At 43.7% G+C, this 19,511-nt stretch overlaps 1 protein-coding gene across 4 annotated transcripts in view; it reads left to right on the top strand.

Annotated features, from left to right (window-relative positions):
* Window positions 1-19,511, top strand: part of LOC102097598 (phospholipid-transporting ATPase ID) — a 91,977-nt gene that overhangs the window by 67,911 nt on the left and 4,555 nt on the right. For all 4 annotated transcript variants that reach the window (XM_065047147.1, XM_065047146.1, XM_065047148.1 and 1 more), the window contains exons 18-27: window positions 1,090-1,254; window positions 3,734-3,845; window positions 4,875-4,980; window positions 6,293-6,440; window positions 9,673-9,856; window positions 11,849-12,072; window positions 14,219-14,302; window positions 15,211-15,456; window positions 16,347-16,485; window positions 18,369-18,499. In XM_065047147.1, the coding sequence (XP_064903219.1) occupies window positions 1,090-1,254; window positions 3,734-3,845; window positions 4,875-4,980; window positions 6,293-6,440; window positions 9,673-9,856; window positions 11,849-12,072; window positions 14,219-14,302; window positions 15,211-15,456; window positions 16,347-16,485; window positions 18,369-18,499 (1,539 nt within the window). The remainder of the gene's footprint in view (window positions 1-1,089; window positions 1,255-3,733; window positions 3,846-4,874; window positions 4,981-6,292; window positions 6,441-9,672; window positions 9,857-11,848; window positions 12,073-14,218; window positions 14,303-15,210; window positions 15,457-16,346; window positions 16,486-18,368; window positions 18,500-19,511) is intronic.

Below are 19,511 nucleotides of genomic sequence, written 5' to 3' on the forward strand. Positions count from 1 at the left end.
TCTGTGTTTTGGCAGCTAAATTCCATCCAGGTCTGCTGTTACTCTACAACACATGCACCTGATGCATTCAAGCATGACTTGCATGAGAATAATTCAGCTGATCAATAAAGTCCCACAGAGCTGTTTACCTTCTTGAATACAATTCAGATTGCAGTGACTGTGATCCAAGAGGTCTCAGTCAGAAAGGACTGAGCAGGTACTGGAACATGCCCAACTCCCCTTCTTCTAGGCCATATAGGGGCATATTGGCTGCATAGGAAGACAAATGTATCACTCAAACTTGTGGCCTTTTACATTGTCATTGGTGTGCACAGCATGGTGGTTATTCACAAAAGTGGATGTTTTGGCCAATATTTGCTACCCCTTGTGATGCCAGATCCTGCTGGTACAGTGCAGAGCACAGAGTAACAGAACGTTTTGCTGGAGGGTTTCTGTAATAGCATTAATATCTTTGCTCACTGCTTGGGGCAGCCAGAGAAAGTTGCTGGTGAGAGCATGGGCAGAGCAGAGCTGTGGAAGTAGCCTGATGTGCCTTTACTTCAAGCCTGCAGGAACACCTCACTTTTCACAAAGACATCTGTTATTCCACCAAACACTGAGATTCATACTGTCAATCATACATCTGCAGAAAGCACACTTGCAAAGACTTGCTGAGTTATCATGACTGGCTGCTCACACTGTACTTTTCAGCCAGCATTTGTACGCTCAAAATGTCGAGCCCAGGTCCAAAATTCAAGTCTGTGTTCAAGGCTTATTTAGATTTCACTGTTCTGAACCTTATGTGGAGAAATGCAAACCTGGGAAACAACTACGTCGTTAATGTAAAGCTTTAGAGCTAGAATGTAGGAACGCTCTTTTGAATTTGTTCTTTGGAATTACCGTGGATGGCAATGATAAAGTGGTCTGGAAGCAGTTTTTAAAAAGTACCCTAAGGCTTGTGGTCTAAGGTGTGATTTTTTTCACCTTTTCTCTGCAGACTTCAGGCAATAAGCTTTTACAGATAGCCATTTACTTTCTGAAGGTCCTTTGTAAGCCTAGGTGAGCAAACTGCTTATTTCTGACTGATTCTGCCTCACCACTGTCTCGCAGGAGTTTGCTGGTGAAGGTCTGAGGACACTCGTGGTCGCCTATAAAAACTTGGATGAAGACTACTTTCAGGACTGGATCAGGCGTCACCACGAAGCAAGCACTGCCTTGGAAGGACGGGAAGATAAATTGTCGGAATTATATGAAGAGATTGAAAAGGACCTGATGGTTGGTGTTTCAGGGAAACTGGGCCAAGCTCTGGGGGAGGCAGTGAGGGCGGTGGTTTGTCAATAAACAGCTCAGTATGACTTCGGTAAACATTGCTCTGCAAACAGCTCAGTGGGTTGTGTGACGGGAGCAGTTGAGAATATGGCAGTCCTGGGTTTTCACTGGCACCTCCATCAAGAGCCTGTAACTGGGGTGTTAGCCACCAGTGCAGGGGAATGGTTTTATTTTAACTCATGTGGGTGTCAGAGTAGCTTTCTCGTGATGAAGTGACATACCAGAGCCGGAGGGAGCTGACGTGGACACAAATATTTTGTAGTGATCCTTTGTATGTGCAAATGGCTGATCTATTTATTTTCCTGTCTTTGAAATGTCAGGCAGTGAATAATCCCCAGTGCCCCTCCTTTTCAGAGAGTGTCTTCTTTGTTCTTGCAGCCCTGGGCAGGATGGGGAGATGATGTCCGTGAACATGTTTGTGTCAATTTGAAATAGGGTTAAACTGTGATCTTCAAGTCATTCTTTTCTCCGTGAGTGTTGTTACAGCTTTTTAAATGCCCTGGGGGGGCCTCCCTGTGTTTTAGAGCTGTGAATAATGAATTATAAGGATGTGTGGGATCTGAGGGGAAGCAATTCAGCTTTTACACTTGCAGCAATGCTTTCCTGAAATCTTGGAAATCCTGAGAAACGTGCTGTTGCTCCTTCCATTAGTTTTATGCTCAAGATGCCAGCAGGGCCTGGGAAGGTGCAAATATGAGCCAAGGAGCTGCTGACCTCTGGAAGCTGTATAGTCCATGGAGCAGAGCCTACTGCCCTTCTGGGTCTGGTCTGGGAAAATGCTAACCCTCTAGTCCAGAGAATGCTTTGTGCAAGTGGTGTGTGGGTTGTGTCCAAAGCAGGAAAGATAAAGAGCTTTAGGAGGTTAAGGAGCCAACTGCTTCGCAAGGAATGTTTGAAAAGTTCATAGCGTGAGTAGAGAAGGGGTCATGGACCCACAGCAGTAAGAAGCGTGGCTCAAAAGAAAACACTCCTTACACCAGACCCTACTCTGTACTCTGTACAGGAGTGGCTTGACTTCCCAAAGGTGCTTCAGGGAGAGACAGAGGGCAGGTGCAGGAAATCCTGGCTTGTGACAGAGATTGGGTGTGGAAGCCTGAGTCAGCAAGGAAGTAGAATGGTCTTGTGGAGATGTAGAGGACTGTCAAATACCATAATCAGGTTGATGGGCAAGAGCAGAAGTCCCTCCGTGTGGCAGCCTCCTGATAAAGGTCCTTCGAGAGAGTAAGGATGTAAGGACAAGGGTGAACAGGGTTGGAACATGGTTAAGTTCAGAGAATAGTAGTAAAAATAGTATTTATAATTGGTTGAACTAAAAACTAAGGAAGATGCACAGTCAGGAAGGCATCACGATTGTCCCTCCAGCTGCTCTTACACCAGGTCATGGGCAGAGAGGCAAAGGCCTGTCAACAATACTATTGTGGCTTCTGCAGCTCCAGAAAGACAACAGCTGAGGGGTGTGCATGCCCTTGTACTCTGTTTCTGAGCATACGAGCATCAGTGTCCATCTTTGAGCTTCCAGCTCAGACTCAGGATGCCAAGGATGAGCAGGTACATCCAGGAGATGGCTTTGTATGCTACAAGCATGTAAGCTCTCGCTAGCTTGACCAGGAACTACTGCTGTAAAATGTGCATTGTGCAGTTTTGGGGACCATATAGAGAAGTTACCTCAGAACTGTTATCTACATTGATAACACTCATAGCTGATGAATGATGAATATCCCAGGAAGCCAGAAGGAATCTTGGGCTTAAAACCAACCACTGAATTTAGTCTCCCAACAGCAGGAGGTAGGTGGTAGCAGATGCTGTCTAAACCTGAGCTAGCGATGAAAATTTCATGTCCCTTTGACAGCAGGTTAAAGCCACTAAGTATCTCCAAAATGCAGAAAAAGCTTTACTTTAAAGCTTTACTTTAAAGGTAATGCAGGTTTGTGTCCTGAGCCATCTGTGGTTTAGTTGTGTGACAGTGTAAAACAAGGTGGGGGACAGGTCTGTTGTGGGCTCAAGAAGATGCTCAGCAGCCGTATGACTGCAGTAGTACAATATGGCTGGGATCAAGCTCCACACTAGAGGACGCATGTGGAGGTTTGGGGACATGGATCCACAGCTGATCTTGGCCCTCAGTGGCAGCTCTATCTGCTGTGAAGGGGACATGTGGAAGAACATAGACTTACAGGTCTGCAAACATGCTGGCATGTAATTTCATGCATGTTCATGATCCAACGGAGCCTGGAAGATTGGAGACTAGAACGCTTGTAGAATCGGGGCTCTACTCTGTTCCCTAAATTTGCTGAGGGAGAATGAAAATCAGTACAGCTGTACTCTTGAATTTTTTTTGTGTTTGCGTGAGTAATTAGCTGGAGGCTTAATGTTTTCTCCTTTGCTAGCAATGGGAAAACTTACCAGTTCCCTGCCATTTTCTGTTAAGCTGCTAGGTGCCACAGCAATTGAGGACAAGTTACAAGATGGAGTCCCACAGACAATTGAGACTCTTGCCAAAGCCAACATTAAGATATGGGTTCTCACTGGAGACAAGCAAGGTAAAGGGGCTACACTTTTGGATGTTTCTCTTCCACTGGTGGGATAATTCTGCTATGTTCTCATTCTTCTCCTTTGAAAAACTTTACAGAGGACAAACTTTTACGGCTTTCTTTCATTGTCAGTGAGGCAAAACTCCAGTTACTTGGAATTAGACCAGGTAACTGTAGGTAGTGCCTGTTCTTAACTCCTGCCCTGAGAATGGAAGGAGCATCCTTTGCCTTTAGAGGTGTGACAAGGAGCATCCCATAGTCTCTGCCATGTGCTGTGAAAAGGTGTCAACTTAGTACAGTTGACCATCTTGGTGAAGAAGGTGGAAAACATCTTGTCCTGCTTTCCAGGAACTTTAATGCTAACATGGATATTGGGTCTGTTTCAATTTGGTCCTGGCATTAAAGATCCAGAATAGAAATGCAGGAAACATGGACTTTCGGATAAAGCATTGAATTGGAGAGAAATGTGAACAGACTCAAATAAATTCTTTCGGCGAAAAAGCAACTTCACTGAAACAGTGATGCTTCAGGGAGGCCAAAAGTGTTTGCGAATGCTTTCATGCAAGAAATGAGAAGAAAATTTTTGAAAAAAATGAAACATTTAATTTCGTCATGTTCTGACTGTAGTAATCCTGTTCATGAAATACCAAAATACTTTTTTCCCCCAAATTTTCTGAACAAAATGTCTTCATTTTCTTATTCAGAACTATGGTTTAGGGCTTTTCTGGGGGCAGGGGAAGGGAAGGATAATATTCTGAAAAAAATATTGTAATCAGCATGAGATGGTTTTTGTTACTTCAAGCGTATTGGCCAAAGGGTAGTTTAAGATTTTTCATTTTGGCAGAATTTTTTTTCTGTGGCCACTTATGGGAGATTTGCCGCCATGTCCATTAATCTGATTCTCCTGACTCTCTTAAGCTGTTGACTATGAAAGAGTGAGAAAGACAGCTTTTGTCATATGTGTAAAAAGGCCACAGAGATGGTGTGTGAGTTTGAGGCTACTAAGATGGGTCATCTTCCTGGTTTTATCTTTCCCAGAGACGGCAATGAATATTGGTTACTCCTGCAACTTGCTCTATGACGACATGGATGATGTTTTCGTTATTGACGGCAGCACATCTGATGACGTACTTAATGAGCTGAGGTAAATGGCTGAAACATATGTCTTCATTGCTGTGCCCTGACACTGGAATGGAAAACTATTTGTATTTTATATTATTCCACTTTTTTTTCCCTATGGGCTTTCCTTGATGCAATTAATTCAGGGGCGTTAGATAATGGCTGGTTGAGTCCCTGGAAGATCCAGCAGCGATGTAGTGTAGAAATCTCCCCTGAGGATAAACTCTGAAGCTTCGTGATGCAAGAGCTCAAATCTACATAAATGTATGAGAAAGCAGGGTCAGGGAGGCAATGTCAGCTGACATTCAACAAGAGATCTGGGGCCACAAAGTCTTTGGCTCCAAGGTTGAACTGTGCCGTTGCTCTGCTGCTATTGCCATTCCTCCATATTGTGGTCCTTTGGATATGGTCCTTTTCTAGCATTATCTGCAAATTTCTAGCATTATCTAGCAAATCTGCGTTCTGCCATAACCTCCTCAGTAGACACAAGGTCTTTGACAAAGGTGAAAATGGGAAGGTTTTTCAGTCATTTTCTCTTGAATTAGGTGTTTGCCACACAACATATATAGACAATTGGGATGCTCTTTGGGACACTGTCCTTCAAGGCATTCGGATTGTTTGTTTAACTTTGCATCAGCACAGGTTTAGCACACGCTTTTTAGAGCTTCAGGAGCATATTTAGAGCAGGGCAGCAAACATGATTAAGGGAGTGGAGCACCTCCCTTATGAAGAAAGGCTGAGGGAGCTGGGTCTCTTTAGTTTGGAGAAGAGGAGACTAAGGGGGGACCTCATTAATGTTTATAAATATATAAAGGGTGAATGCCATGAGGATGGAGCCAGGCTCTTCTCGGTGGCCAACAATGATAGGACAAGGGGTAATGGGATCAAGCTGGAACACAAGAGGTTCCGCTTAAATTTGAGAAAAAACTTCTTCTCAGTGAGGGTAACAGAGCACTGAACAGGCTGCCCAGGGAGGTTGTGGAGTCTCCTTCTCTGGAGACATTCAAAACCCGCCTGGACATGTTCCTGTGCGACCTCACCTAGGCATTCCTGCTCCAGCAGGGGGATTGGACTAGATGATCTTTTGAGGTCCCTTCTAATCCCAAACATACTGTGATACTGTGATACTGTGATACTGTGATACTGTGATACTGTGATATTGGTGGTCTGCACAAACACCAGCAGCTAATCCATGCATGTTGTTGTAGGGATACAGGGAAAATTGAACTAAACTATCAAAGGGAAACATCATTTTTTTTTTAAATTTTCATAAAGTTGATTTAATAAAACATACATGTCTTTGTAAGCTTTCCAGTATTACTCTGTATTTTTTTTAGGAATGCAAGGAAAAAGATGAAGCCAGACTCCTTTCTGGACAGTGATGAACTCAACATTCAATTTGAAAAATCATCAAAAAAGCCAAAAATTTTACCTGATGAGCAAGCAAATGGAGTGTATGGTCTGGTTATCACTGGCCACAGTCTGGTAAGGAAGGTTCAGAGTCATGCTAGGCCTGAGTTCTCTTAAGAACTTAATGTGAGAGGGGCATACTGGAAGTCTGAAAATGCTTAAAAATTTAGCTCTAGAGAACTGTGTTGTGTTTTGTTTTTGGTTTTGTGGTTTTTGTTTTTGTTTCTTTTCCTAATTGAAGATTGGGCTCAGTGGTTATTGGAGACATCAAAGGTGGTGGACATGGTTTCAAAAGACTGGAACAGGAAAGAGTTTGCCCTGATGCTAGGTGAACAGGAGGGGTAGAGTAGCTGGATCAATTTGCATTTCCAGAAAGATACCAGAAAAATAATCAGACAGTTTGTGGATGCAGCAAGAAGATAAGTTAACATCAGACATGTTTGTCAAGTATGACAAGAACACATTCTAACAAATATACCTGATAACAAATACATTTGACAGGTAGGATATATATCTTATAACTTAACTAATCAATTGTTTGATGCTCTCTCCCATGATGCTCTTCCAAAGAACCTGAATTAACACAGTCTAGATGAAGTTGTTAAGTAATAGATGCAAGACAGCTTAGAAAGTATGACTTTCAAGAGCTCACTGTTGATCTACAGCAACAATTAAGTGGCATCTGCAGGGGGCTATCCCACATCTATTTGATATTCAGTGTTTTCATTAACTGCTTAAAAAAAAAAAGAGCACATGACATCAGGGTGGGAGAAATCACAGGCATGATGGAGTAGAAAATTAGAATTTAAAACAATTTTAAGAAGTTGGAGAAATACTTTGGAACAATGCAGAACGCAATTCTGTAAGAGCAAATGCTGTGTTCTCCACTTTCGCATAATGGACTGCACACATATAAAATCAGACAGATGTATGTAAAAGCATCATCTGTAAGACTTGTGAAGGAAGGCTCCTCCTTCATTTGGCATTGGTAAAGTCTTGGCTGAAATTATTCAACTTAGGGCCATTTTCTTTCAGAAAATGTAAACCAACTAGAGGGAGTACAAAGAAAACTGTAAGAGTAGTCATGCATGATCTGAAAAGCAAAAGAGAAAACTGAGAGAGAATTTCTGAGCCTGGAGGATACTGTTCAGTCTTGATAATACTTTTCAAATAACAACAGGTAAATGAAGTAATGCAATTAAACTGAGCGAAGAGATTTTTAGGTGAAACATCTTCCTGGTGAGAATGGTGAAGCACTGGAGTATATTTTCCACCCTTGGAAATTTTTTAGAACAGGTTATAGAAAAAAAAACCCAACAATTTAGATACATTTCAACCTGTCTAGGAGGAAGGCTTCATCTAGATCAGGTTTATTTGTCTACTGTATTTTGCTTTCCCAGACTACAGGGGAAACAAATAGGTAGAAATGGAAAGAGCTGGGAGGAACTGCCTTTCAGAGAGAAGATGCTTCTCTTCCCTCTGGTTGCTACATCTCTTGATGGCAGTCCGGCAAATTTAACTCCCAGCTCTGTACCAGCCCAGCAAGTTGCTATTAAAGGAATCTTATCTTGATCCTTTTTTGGCTTGCATGCCCTGTATACAGAGCTTGGACTATAGGGGACACTTTCAGGAAGTGTCTATGTTGTCACGTGCACCCTCTCCCTGTTTTACACTTGCTCCCTCTTTAACTCCAGGGCCTTAATCCCCTTTAGATCCCCACTGCAAAACAGACAAGAGCTCTATCAAGTTTGGTGCTTCTGCGTGAGCAAATCCTCTGACATCCCAGCCACCTGCAAGCCCCTGCCTGCTCCTGCTCCTTACCTTCAGCCTGCAGGACAGACCTGAGTACAGTGCTATAAAAGCACCATTGGCAGTTACAAAGCTTTCTTTTTATTCCTGGAAAACGACACACTTACCCACAACCTGGCAAGGAGATATGTACCACACAAAGAAATTCAACCCTGGGCTGTACAGGAGCAACCAACTCACATAGCCTGCAGCAGAGAAGACACAGTGAGATTCACCAACACCTTGGCTTTCTCCTGGGTGTGGGCCACAAGGAGAGTGTGGACAAATACATGTTATGTATTTCTGTGAACCTAGAGCTTGAAAATTGTAATAGTGCTGATACTGTCCCAATCCAGCACAGCTTCTGCTCTACCCCATGCTATGCCTATGTGTAGATGGGTGGGATGGCTGCACTGGGGCTAGGCACATGTGTTGTCTTGCTTAAACTAAGCAAACAAACAAAAGAACAACAGCATCTGTAATGGCATCATCATATAACTAGTTGTTTTGTGTGTAATATCATGAATATACTGTATGATAATGTTTCGCTAGTGCTGTACATGGCAAAAGCCACTTCTAACAGCAGCGACTGGCCGGTACTGAAGCTCAACCATGAAAAGGTCTCTTGTTGAGCAAGCCTACCTGCCATGGATGGGACGGAAGCAGGGGTGCTGCTGACTCATAGCTCTGTTTCAAGAAGAAAGGGTATCTAGCATAAGAATTGTCTGCAGAAAGGACAGTGCACCTGCTGTAATGGCTCTGAGGAAGAGAGAACCTTGTAGATTCTTTCCACACATGTCTACAGAGAAGACACATCAAAGAAAAAAGCCAAAAAGCCTGTCCTGAAAGAAATAAGAAAACCTAACACTGCTCCGTTTCTCTTGTGCAAAGCTGGAGGAGCGACCAGATATCCAATTATCTTGATGTGTCCAGAACAGAAATAACATGGTTGACTGATTTAAAAGGTCAGCACTTAGACCAAAGTTGCGTTCTCCCTGGCTTTGTGTTTTGCTTTGTCATGCCCACCTAAGCTCAGCTATTTCCATGTTTTGTTTTGTTCTGTTTTTAATTAAGTACTCCCACATTGAAATATCATCTATCTATACCACAGATCTCCCAGAGCTCAAAAAATAAACCAAGAGGGATGAGCAGAGACTTACATGGAGATATGCAAGGTTGTCTCATGCCCAGCAGTTGTGTTAATTTAGTGATCCTATTGTTTGACACTTCTGCTGCACTGTCAGGTTACATCAGCCGGAGCAGCTGTTGTGCAAATCCAGCTGTGGTGAATCCAAAGTGCAAACCTGTAGGTGTGTGTTGTGTGATTTGATGTTGTGCTGTGTGGATGGTCCCTACAACTGAATGGGTGGCCTCACTTGGGGTATCTCATACTTTCCTTCCACTGAATACAAATGGAAGAACTAGCTCAGTTCTTGTTTCTATTCCACTCCATCCTCATTGTCAGCTCGCAGGTTGCTGTTAGTCTGACCTGAACACCCCCTTTGCTCCTTCTTCTCAGGCTTATGCATTAGAAGGGAATCTGGAGCTGGAGCTGGTGAGAACTGCTTGCATGTGCAAAGTGGTGATCTGCTGCCGGGTGACGCCACTGCAGAAAGCCCAGGTGGTGGAGCTGGTGAAGAAGTACAAGAAGGCTGTGACACTGGCAATTGGAGATGGCGCCAATGATGTCAGCATGATAAAAAGTGAGTGATGGCTGACAGCCGGCATGCTCTAGCAAACTGACTCACCGAAGTATTTGCTATATCATAGAATCATAGAATCATTCTGGTTGGAAGAGACCCTCAAGATCACAGAACCACAGAATGTCAGGGATTGCAAGGGTTCACAGTCTACCTCACTACCCAGTTGTCCAGACCACACTTCCTCAGTTTAGCTGTAAGGATGCTGTAGGAGACTGAAGTCAAGGTAGACCATATCCACTGCTTTGCAATCACCTATCCACCTCGTTGTGTCTTCAAAAAAGGCTATGAGGTTGGTCAAGCACGACTTCCGCTTGGTGAAGTCATGTTGACCGCCTCTAATGATCCTCTTATCCTTGATATGCCTTGAGATGGCACCAAGGATAAGTTGTTCCATCAGATCACAGAGTCCAACTGTTAACCTAATACTGTCACTCAACCATGTCCCTAAGGACCTTATCAACTTTTCTTTTAAACACCTCCAGGGATGGTGACTCAGCTACTTCCCTGGGCAGCCTGTTCCAGTGCCTGACAACACCTGAAATATGAGGTGGCCTAGCAGTACAAACACATATCTGAATGCCTTCTGTACCACCCTCCTTGTGGCACCAAGTGGCAGTGTCCCAAGTTCTGGCAGGTTTCTGCAGAGCACTGTCACTATAGGCTACTCATGTCTTCTGCCTTCCAGGACACACAGGAGGGCCATTTGCTGTTAACGCACCTCCAGGATTGCAGGAAGCTAAGGTTGCACCTATTGCCTGTTTCTCTGTTTCTACCTCAGAACAGGCAAAAGCCCACCAGGGCTGTGACATGGGCATGTGTGTGTCTGCAAGGCCACCATCACAAAGACAACAGAAAGAGCAAACAAGTTTGTTTCAGAGAGGGCCTGTCTGCAATGCAGAAAGAAAATCTTCGTGCTTGTAAATAATCTGTATAATGTTACATTATTTATTTTAACATTTTGATGTAGTAGTGTCATTTGTCAATTATCTCCCTTGAGCTACAAATCAAGGGCTTCTAGGCCCCTTCGTCCTTGAGCATAATTTGATTCTGCATTACCTCAGTGAATTTATGAAAAAAAATCCCCTAACTAGGTATAATTAAATTAAGATTTTTCAGAAGGGCCTATTGCTAATCTTCCTTGTGTTAATTTGCAAGAATTTATTAACTGTAGCCTTTTAATTAAGAAAGAAAAGGCTAAGTAGGGAGCTTCAAGGGAGATAAGTCAGGCAGTCAGTAAAGAAAGGATAAGAAAAGCAAGTTGAAGTGTACATGATAATTAGAAACTAAACCACTCCCCCACGGGAGGGCTGGGACTTTGGGATTTTATCAATTCTCTATTCCATGGAAACTTTTGAACTTAACCAACACCCAGCCATCAAGATTGTTCTAATTAGTTAGAGCTGTATAATTAGCTGTCACATTAAACTTATGTCCATGTTTAATAAACCTAAGTTATTATTAAAAAAGACGTGACTCGTCTATCTAATTATTTGATTGAACTAATAAAATCTAGAAAATATAAAAAGGCCACAGGCTGCCTTGTAGCACCATGCCTGAGAAATCTATAAGAGGTTTGAAGATTTTGTTTGTCTGGAGTGACTTTTTAAGGCTGCTGGAAGGACATATATACATGTAAATACAAGTCATATATCTATATCTATATATATATATACATTTTTCATAACAGCAGCTGTTATGAACAACAGCATTTATGCAGTTATAAAACATTCAGAGAGAAAATACAAATTGTCACTGAGGGTGTAATTTCATTCAAATAAAACAAACCAAGTTACTGGAAAAGTATCACCACAGCCAAAATCATAACAGGATTAGTGCCCTATTTTTTTGTTTTCTTTTAGTAACTTTACACATGACTTTTCGTGAAAGCTGGGAGGGAATTAACACAGTGTCCCAGTGCAGGGGGCTCTTTCAAAAACCAGAGTAATCAAAACTCTCACTGTAATTACATGATCAATAACCTTCTTGTTGCAGCTGCCCACATCGGGGTTGGTATCAGTGGCCAGGAGGGGATGCAGGCAGTCTTGTCCAGCGACTTCTCCTTTGCACAGTTCCGTTACCTGCAGCGCCTGCTCTTGGTCCATGGCCGGTGGTCCTACATCCGCATGTGCAAGTTCCTCAAATACTTCTTCTACAAGAATTTTGCCTTCACATTAGTGCATTTCTGGTATGGCTTCTTCTCTGGCTTCTCAGCACAGGTAGGTCGAGCTTCTGTTTTGTCATGGTCACGTCTAGCATTTTCAAGCAAAGTGTCTGGAAACATTTTAGAAGGAAATAGACTAAGCCATTCCTTCCACCTTGCTGCATAGCACACAGGTCTGTCTTCTGCTGTATAAAGCAGTTATTGCTGCTCTCATTGTACTGCTGGTAGAGGATGGATGCCTGATGACATTTCGAATAGAATCATAAAATCATTTTGGTTGGAAAAGACATTTAAGGTCATCGAGTTTAACCATTAACCTAACACTGCTAAGTCCACCTCCAAACCACATCCCTAAGAACTTCAGCTACACATTTTTTAAACACCTTCAGGGATGGTGACTCCACCACTTCCCTGGGCAGCCTGTTCTAATGCCTAACAACCCTTTCTGAGAATAATTTTTTCCTAATATCCAATCTGAACCTTCCCTGGTGCAACTTGAGGCCATTTCCTCTCATCCTATAACTTGTTACTCGGGAGAATTGGGGGATTGGACTAGATGATCTTTTGAGGTCCCTTCCAATCCCAAACATACTGTGATACTGTGATACTGTGAGAACAGAACAACACTCTGCCTTTCAGGCAGTTGTAGACAGTGATATGGTCTCTCCTCAGACTCATTTTCTCCAGGCTAAACAGCCCAGTCCCTTCATCTGTTCCTCAACAGACTTGTGCTCCAGACCCTTCACCAGCTTTGCTGCACTTCTCTGAACTTGCCCATTGAAAGCTTTTCTCCTGTGTAGTGAAGGAAGGCCCAAGAAATCTATGAGACCAGTAATTACATAGTCATAGCAGCCTGCTCATAGGAAACCTATAAAGGATCCATGACCTCTGATGTTTCAAATTAAGAGAGGCTTAGCAACATGGATTCCTGTATCCATAAACCTCTCAACAGTTTGGAACCTGCTTGGATGGTCTTCATCTTCTCTGTGGAGATAGTTTAAATCCACTTTGTTAAAGCCAGGTGCATTATGAAGCACACAGTTACCTTGTGGGATTACCAAAAGTGTTCAAACTGCCTACATCCACCAAACAAGGATACAGATCAGACAGAGGCCAGACCAGTTTGGCCACATTTGTATAAGCCCCGCACTTGCCTGATGAGCACATTTCACAGAACTACACATAATCACAGAATGTCAGGGATTGGAAGGGACTTCGAAAGCTCATCCAGTCCAATCCCCCTGCCGGAGCAGGAACACCCAGATGAGGTTACACAGGAAGGCATCCAGGTGGGTTTGAATGTCTCCAGAGAAGGAGACTCCACAACCTCCCTGGGCAGCCTGTTCAGTGTCTGTCACCCTCACTGTGAAGAAGTTTCTTCTGAAATTTAAGTGGAACCTCCTGTGTTCCAGTTTGTACCCATTGCCCCTTGTCTTATCATTGGTTGTCACCAAGAAGAGCCTGGCTCCATCCTCCTGACACTCACCATTACATACTTATAAACATTAATGAGGTCACCCCTCAGTCTCCTCCAGGCTAAATAGGCCCAGCTCCCTCAGCCTTTCCTCATACAGGAGATGCTCCACTCCCTTAATCATCTTTGTTGCCCTGTGTTGGACTTTCTCCAGCAGTTCCCTGTCCTTCTGGAACTGAGGGTCCCAGAACTGGACACAATATTCCAGATGCGGTCTCACCAGGGCAGTTTAGCCCCTGGTGTGTTCCACCAACTTGCAAGAGGAGCAACTCCTGTGCAGCGAAAAATCTGGTGTCAGTTTAAGATAAACCGATCTCCAACCCAGACCCTGGGCATGGCGGACAGCCTGCCAACGTCACGGAAGCGCTGCAGGCAAGGCCGGTGCTGCAGGCAAGGCCGGTGCTGCCGGTGCTGCCGGCGCTGCCGGCGCTGCCTGCCCGCCCGCCGCGGAGCGCGGCCCCCACCTGCCGGCGGCCGCGGCGATCTTGCTCCGGTTGCGGAGCAAACGGGGCTGTGGTGGGATCCTTCCTTCCCCTGCGTGTTCACACAGCCCATGGTAATGAGCCGTTTGGGGCTGCTGAGATTGAGTCACCTTGTAATTTTGGTCTCAGCAGCAACTCAAAGTAACATGTCCCAATATTTAGTCGTGTACACTTTTGAAGAGCTGGAAAAGGAACTGTTCTGCTAACTCCATGCTTGTTTATTTGTTTGTTTGGTTTATCTTTAGACTGTCTACGATGAGTGGTTCATTACGCTTTACAATTTGGTATATACCTCCCTCCCGGTGCTAGGAATGAGCCTCTTCGATCAGGTACTGTTTCTATCACCACTTCTATTTTTTTTTTTAATAGAGATTTTATCTCCAGGTGCTTCGAGCTGGTTCCGTGAGGGGAAAGCAGCTGATTTGTTGGCTTGCTACTGTGGTAACTCCTAAAATAGTTGCCTGCCAGTGAGACCTGAGAGTACAAAAAAAAAAAGGATGCAGCACAGAGGATATCCTGATTTGGCCAGTGGGTTTCCATGTGTGGTGAGACGTTTGTGTTAGGCAGTTGACTACAGAGAAATCAGCGGTTGGAACACTCCCTGAAGCTCTATTCCTGAAGCCTGACAAGTGACTTTTTAATGACGGCACAGAGCAATGAACGAACTAGAACTCTGAAGCCAGGTTTTGCAGGTTGAGCCTTTCTAGTGGCAGTCTTCTTGCAGTAATTTCACATACACATTTATATCTCATGCACTATTACTGTTCAGCAAGACAAAGGAGCACTAAAGCTGCTCCTATATGACTTTTTCAAGTTAAATAAGTAGGAACTTGCCACTCTGTAATGGTTCACAGTGTTCAGTTCTGGACACTTAAGGGATATATGTGAGGCAGCTTTGCCTGTGTGTGGACCCAGGGAAGGTATTTTCTATCTCTTAGCTTCCAGGCAACTCGCAGGAGAGCAGAACATGCAGTCTGCTTAGGATCAAGTGTACCTTCTTTTTTATTTTTTGCAGCCCTTGTCAGCTTTCTCAGCACAAGAAAGGTGAAATTCAACAGGGAAAATATGCCTAGGTGATCTTGGGATAATAGTATGCTTATCAGCACAACAGAGTGAATTGTGTGCTAAACGTTTCCTCATGGAAATGCATGTCACAGCAACATGGCAACCCTAAGTGATTTTGTGTGGTCGGTTGGGCAGGTGTCAGAAAATCTGACCAGCTCCACTCTACTTTCAGGATGTGGATGATCGTTGGAGCATGCTGTTTCCTCAGCTATACGTGCCTGGCCAGCAAAACCTCTATTTTAACAAAATAGTGTTTGTCAAGTGCATGTTGCAAGGAATCTACAGTTCCCTCATTCTCTTCTTCATCCCCTATGGGGCCATGTACAATACAATGAGAAGTGATGGGAAGGCCATTGCTGACTACCAGTCCTTTGCACTGATGGCCCAGACCTGCTTATTGATTGTGGTGTCTGTACAGGTAAGCCATCCCAGGTAACATTTTTAGGAATTAGTTGTTGTTTTATGAAGGCAGCATCTGGAGGGCCACTTGGGATCTTGATAGCATTGCATTTGCTGCTGCATCTTGCATTCTTGAAAAAACACAAAGCAAAACAGTCTCTTGACACCAGATTACTCTCCTCAGTTCAACAGAACAATAGATTTGTATGTTATGAAAGATGGAGGTGACAGCAGGAATGCAGATTCTTCGCCCTGGCAAGTTTAGAGCCATAGCAGAAAAAACAAACAAACAAGCAAACAGTTAAGGCTGGGAGTAAAGAAGGACTCATTCCCATTTTAGAGGATGGGTTTGAAGCATGGGACTATCTGTCTGCTATCAGGCAGTCGTTTGCAGGGTCTCCATCATAAGCCTGTCTCTGTAGCCTGGCTCTATGCATGATGCAGGTTGTGCAACTGCACTTGCTGGAACAAATAACTAAGACTTGGGTGGTAAAAAAATGCAGATGGTACTAGCAGGATGAGAGAAATTTCTTAAAAGAGAAGCCAGTCAATCATACCTCCATAGATAATATTTTCTGCTGTCTGAGGTCTTGTGGGCTCCTTGTCCTAACTTTCGATACTAGATCATAGGTTGTGATGGTGTTGTAAGCATTGCTCATTAAACTTAGTATCTTGTCCCCAGTACTGACCACTGGTGAATGCTTAAGAAGAGTGCCAATGTAGTAATGCTTACTTTGAATGGTGTCCCAGCATCCTGTGATCTGTGTCTTGGTGTTTCTTGAAACTTGAATGAATAACAGTCTTGGGGTCAGGCGTCAAAAGAAGAGGACAAGATCTCTACCTGTGTTCAGCACAGATCTGCTAAATAATGAAAGCACTGACAATAACTGTATTGCTCTGTTCTTTCAGATTGGCTTGGACACCTCTTACTGGACAGTTGTGAACCAGTTCTTCATCTGGGGCAGCCTTTCTGTTTACTTTGCTATCACCTTCACCATGTATAGTGACGGCATGTACATGATCTTCACAGCCTCCTTTCCATTCGTTGGTAAGCCCTGGGATGAATTGGATTGCACTCAAAATGGGCACACTGCAGGGCTTAAATCTGTCGAGTATTTCTAGTACATATTATTGCCTCTCTGGAGGCAATAACAGAATATATTGATTGCCTTTTCTACAAGAAATGCCAGGGTATTTCTGAGGGCTACTGGGAATGCTTACTTTGAATCCCATCCACGCAGGTGAACTGTGCCACGTCCACTTCCTTGCATAAGAATGCACATTCACAGACAGCCACAGGAATGAACCTTTAAATAAACCTACTGAGCTGGCTGGAATGCTTTCTGCAGCTCTTTTATATTCTGTTTCTAGGTGGACACACAGATGGATACATAGAGATACCTAGGAATACTTTGTTTGCAGAGGGGTGTATGTTCTTTTGCAAATAACATATTGATATAGGAAAGCACAGAAGTGCAACATCCAGTTAGACATGAGAAAAATGTCATGTGATTATGGTGAGACTTCTGCCAGGCTAAATGGCAAATTCCCAACAACCAAGAAATCCAGTGACAACCACGTATTTTGAGTTAATCTACATACCAGATATTTGAACACATGCAAAAAGTGAAGGATAATATAAAAATGAGTCCATCTCCTGAGACTTTGACTGGAAGGAAGATGAAAGCACAGTAAAGTAATTCATATGTTTTTTAATAGTTCTCTGCATCCATAGCCAACATTGATACAGTATTGCAATGAGACTCTATTTCTAAAATCCCAAAGACTTGTTCTCTATCTCAGGTTAGTGTATTGATCAGTGTCTTTATTTCTGGATTAATTGTTAAGCCAAGATTTGTTGTGCCTCTCTTCACGGCAATATCAAGGGGTTTGGCCATTTTAGAAATATGTGATATGCAGGTTTGTTGTTGCAATGTATTTTCCAAGCAGATGGTCACAGACACTGGAAGATGGCTTTTAGTGTCAAAAATGCTGAGTGAGAGAAGACAGTGTCTGTTCAGTTTCCAAGGACAGGTAGTAGCTCACTTGCCAGGGATATCTCTATCTGATGCTCTATTGTTACTACATAGGTCAAATTAGCCATAATGCTGAGTGATGCTTAATAAGGCATCAGTCCGAAACTATTTTTAATGAAAGCGTTTCTGGTCTGGACTGAGACAACCTGTTTACTTGAATTTCAGTGGAGCTGTATTACAGCAGAATTTGGCCAACTGAAAAGAAAACATTAAGCAACTTTACTGCCAACAACAGCATCACTAAGCCCTGTAATCAGAGTTTTGCAGACTGTTTGTTCTCTCTTACATTCCTTCAGTTTTGGAGAAGCCAAAAGTGAGTGCTTTGGTTTCAAAGAAGGTTGCAGTGTCACGCCAGCCAATGGCAGCTACTCTGCCAATACACCCTTTAGAGTATGCTGTCCATGCAAACACCAAGGGCAATACATGCTTATTTCATAAAAGGCTGCGATCCCGTTGTCTGCTGGGCAGAGCCAGTACTCTGTATGCCTCAGGAAATGGTGCTGGAAAGTAAGAAGATAGTGATCCTTCTTTTTGCACTAGAGTTTCTGGCAAAACATGGGAGGGCTGGAGTGCTGCTCAAAAAGGTCTCCCGAACATTTGTATGAGTCATTTGCAGTTATTTGACTCTTTGTAAAGAGATTAGGCATTCACTCTGATACCCTTGTCTCCCTGAGTTGCTTCATTTGTGTCTGGATGCTGCATTTTTCTTTGCTCGTCTCTGTTACTGGTATTGCTGCGCTCTCTAGAGCAAGCTGATTTCACTGTTGGAGATGATGTCTTCTTTATATTTTCATCTGTTCACCAAGTGCTTCAGAATCACAGAGAGTGAGAGGTTCAGGTGAATGATGGTGAGAGGTGCTCCTGTCACAGTTTTAATCGCGCTTTTGTTTTTCAGGTACGGCTCGAAACACCCTCAGCCAGCCAAATGTGTGGCTAGCAATCTTCCTCAGCATCACCCTCTGTGTGCTGCCTGTGGTTGGCTTTCGGTTCCTGAAGACTCAGTTAAAGCCAACTCCCAGCGATAAAGTAAGGACATACCTTACCAAGCCAGAAATCCTGCTTACTACTACCTATGCTTACTGTGGAACCATAATGCATGGGCTTGGGCATTGCTTAGAGTCCATATCCCTATAGGTGCAAGTGCTGCCACCCATCTGTCCCCTAGTCCCTCGAGAAGGAGGATTGAATATGGGGTTTGGCACAGTTCAAACCATCTGCAGCTGGGACCAAGGCTGAGATTATTCAGCTGTGGATTAGATTGCACTGCAGCAAGGAAGCTGCACTATTTTTAGGTGAAGGGTGTAAGTGCTGTGGCTCAGTGGCAAAGGAGTGGCCTGTTCCTCCTGCCCTCCCGGCAGACCACAGCCCTTCACTCTCCACCCAGGCATACATGTTTGCTGGGGATTTTTTTGTTTATTTCAGAATTTACTTCATTTCTAGCCAATGGTTATATGCCCCCTCTGAAGCCAGCTGCCCTCCTACCCCTAGGAATAGGAAGATAAGGCCATTAGGACAAGGAGAAGCTGTGGGAGATGAATAGATTATGCCAGAGATATCACTGAGCAACTTGGCCCCCTTAACCTTCTCAAGGATCTTCTGCAGGTGGCTCCTTTGCTGTTTAAGACGGATGCACCTGGTACTTTGTGTATGGTGTGGGCTGTAGCCCCATCTCAGGGAGTTGGCAGTGGTTTGATGGAACCTGAGCTCGCTCCTTTATTCCTCCTGTGAAAAGATGGTGGGTTTGTAGCTCAGAAAGCAGCATCTTCCCTGAGCTCCAGTGATTTTGGTATCTCTGCTGCATGGTCTCTTAAGTTACCTCTGTCGCAAATGTATCCCTTAGGGAGAAAACACCTTGTTAATTGCACTCTTCTAAATGATAAGGGATGAGAGAATTTGGTTGCAACAGAGAAGCTTCACTGGGCTTCTTCAGTTTGTTATCTGGAGTTCTGTGTCCAGTCTGGGCTCCTCAGTTTAAGAAAGACAAGGAATTACCGGAGGGAGTCAAGCAGTGGGCTGCAAAGATGCTGAGGGGTCTGGA

Source organism: Columba livia, chromosome Z, assembly GCF_036013475.1.
Source record: "Columba livia isolate bColLiv1 breed racing homer chromosome Z, bColLiv1.pat.W.v2, whole genome shotgun sequence".
In the NCBI taxonomy this organism is placed as follows: Eukaryota; Metazoa; Chordata; class Aves; order Columbiformes; family Columbidae; genus Columba; species Columba livia.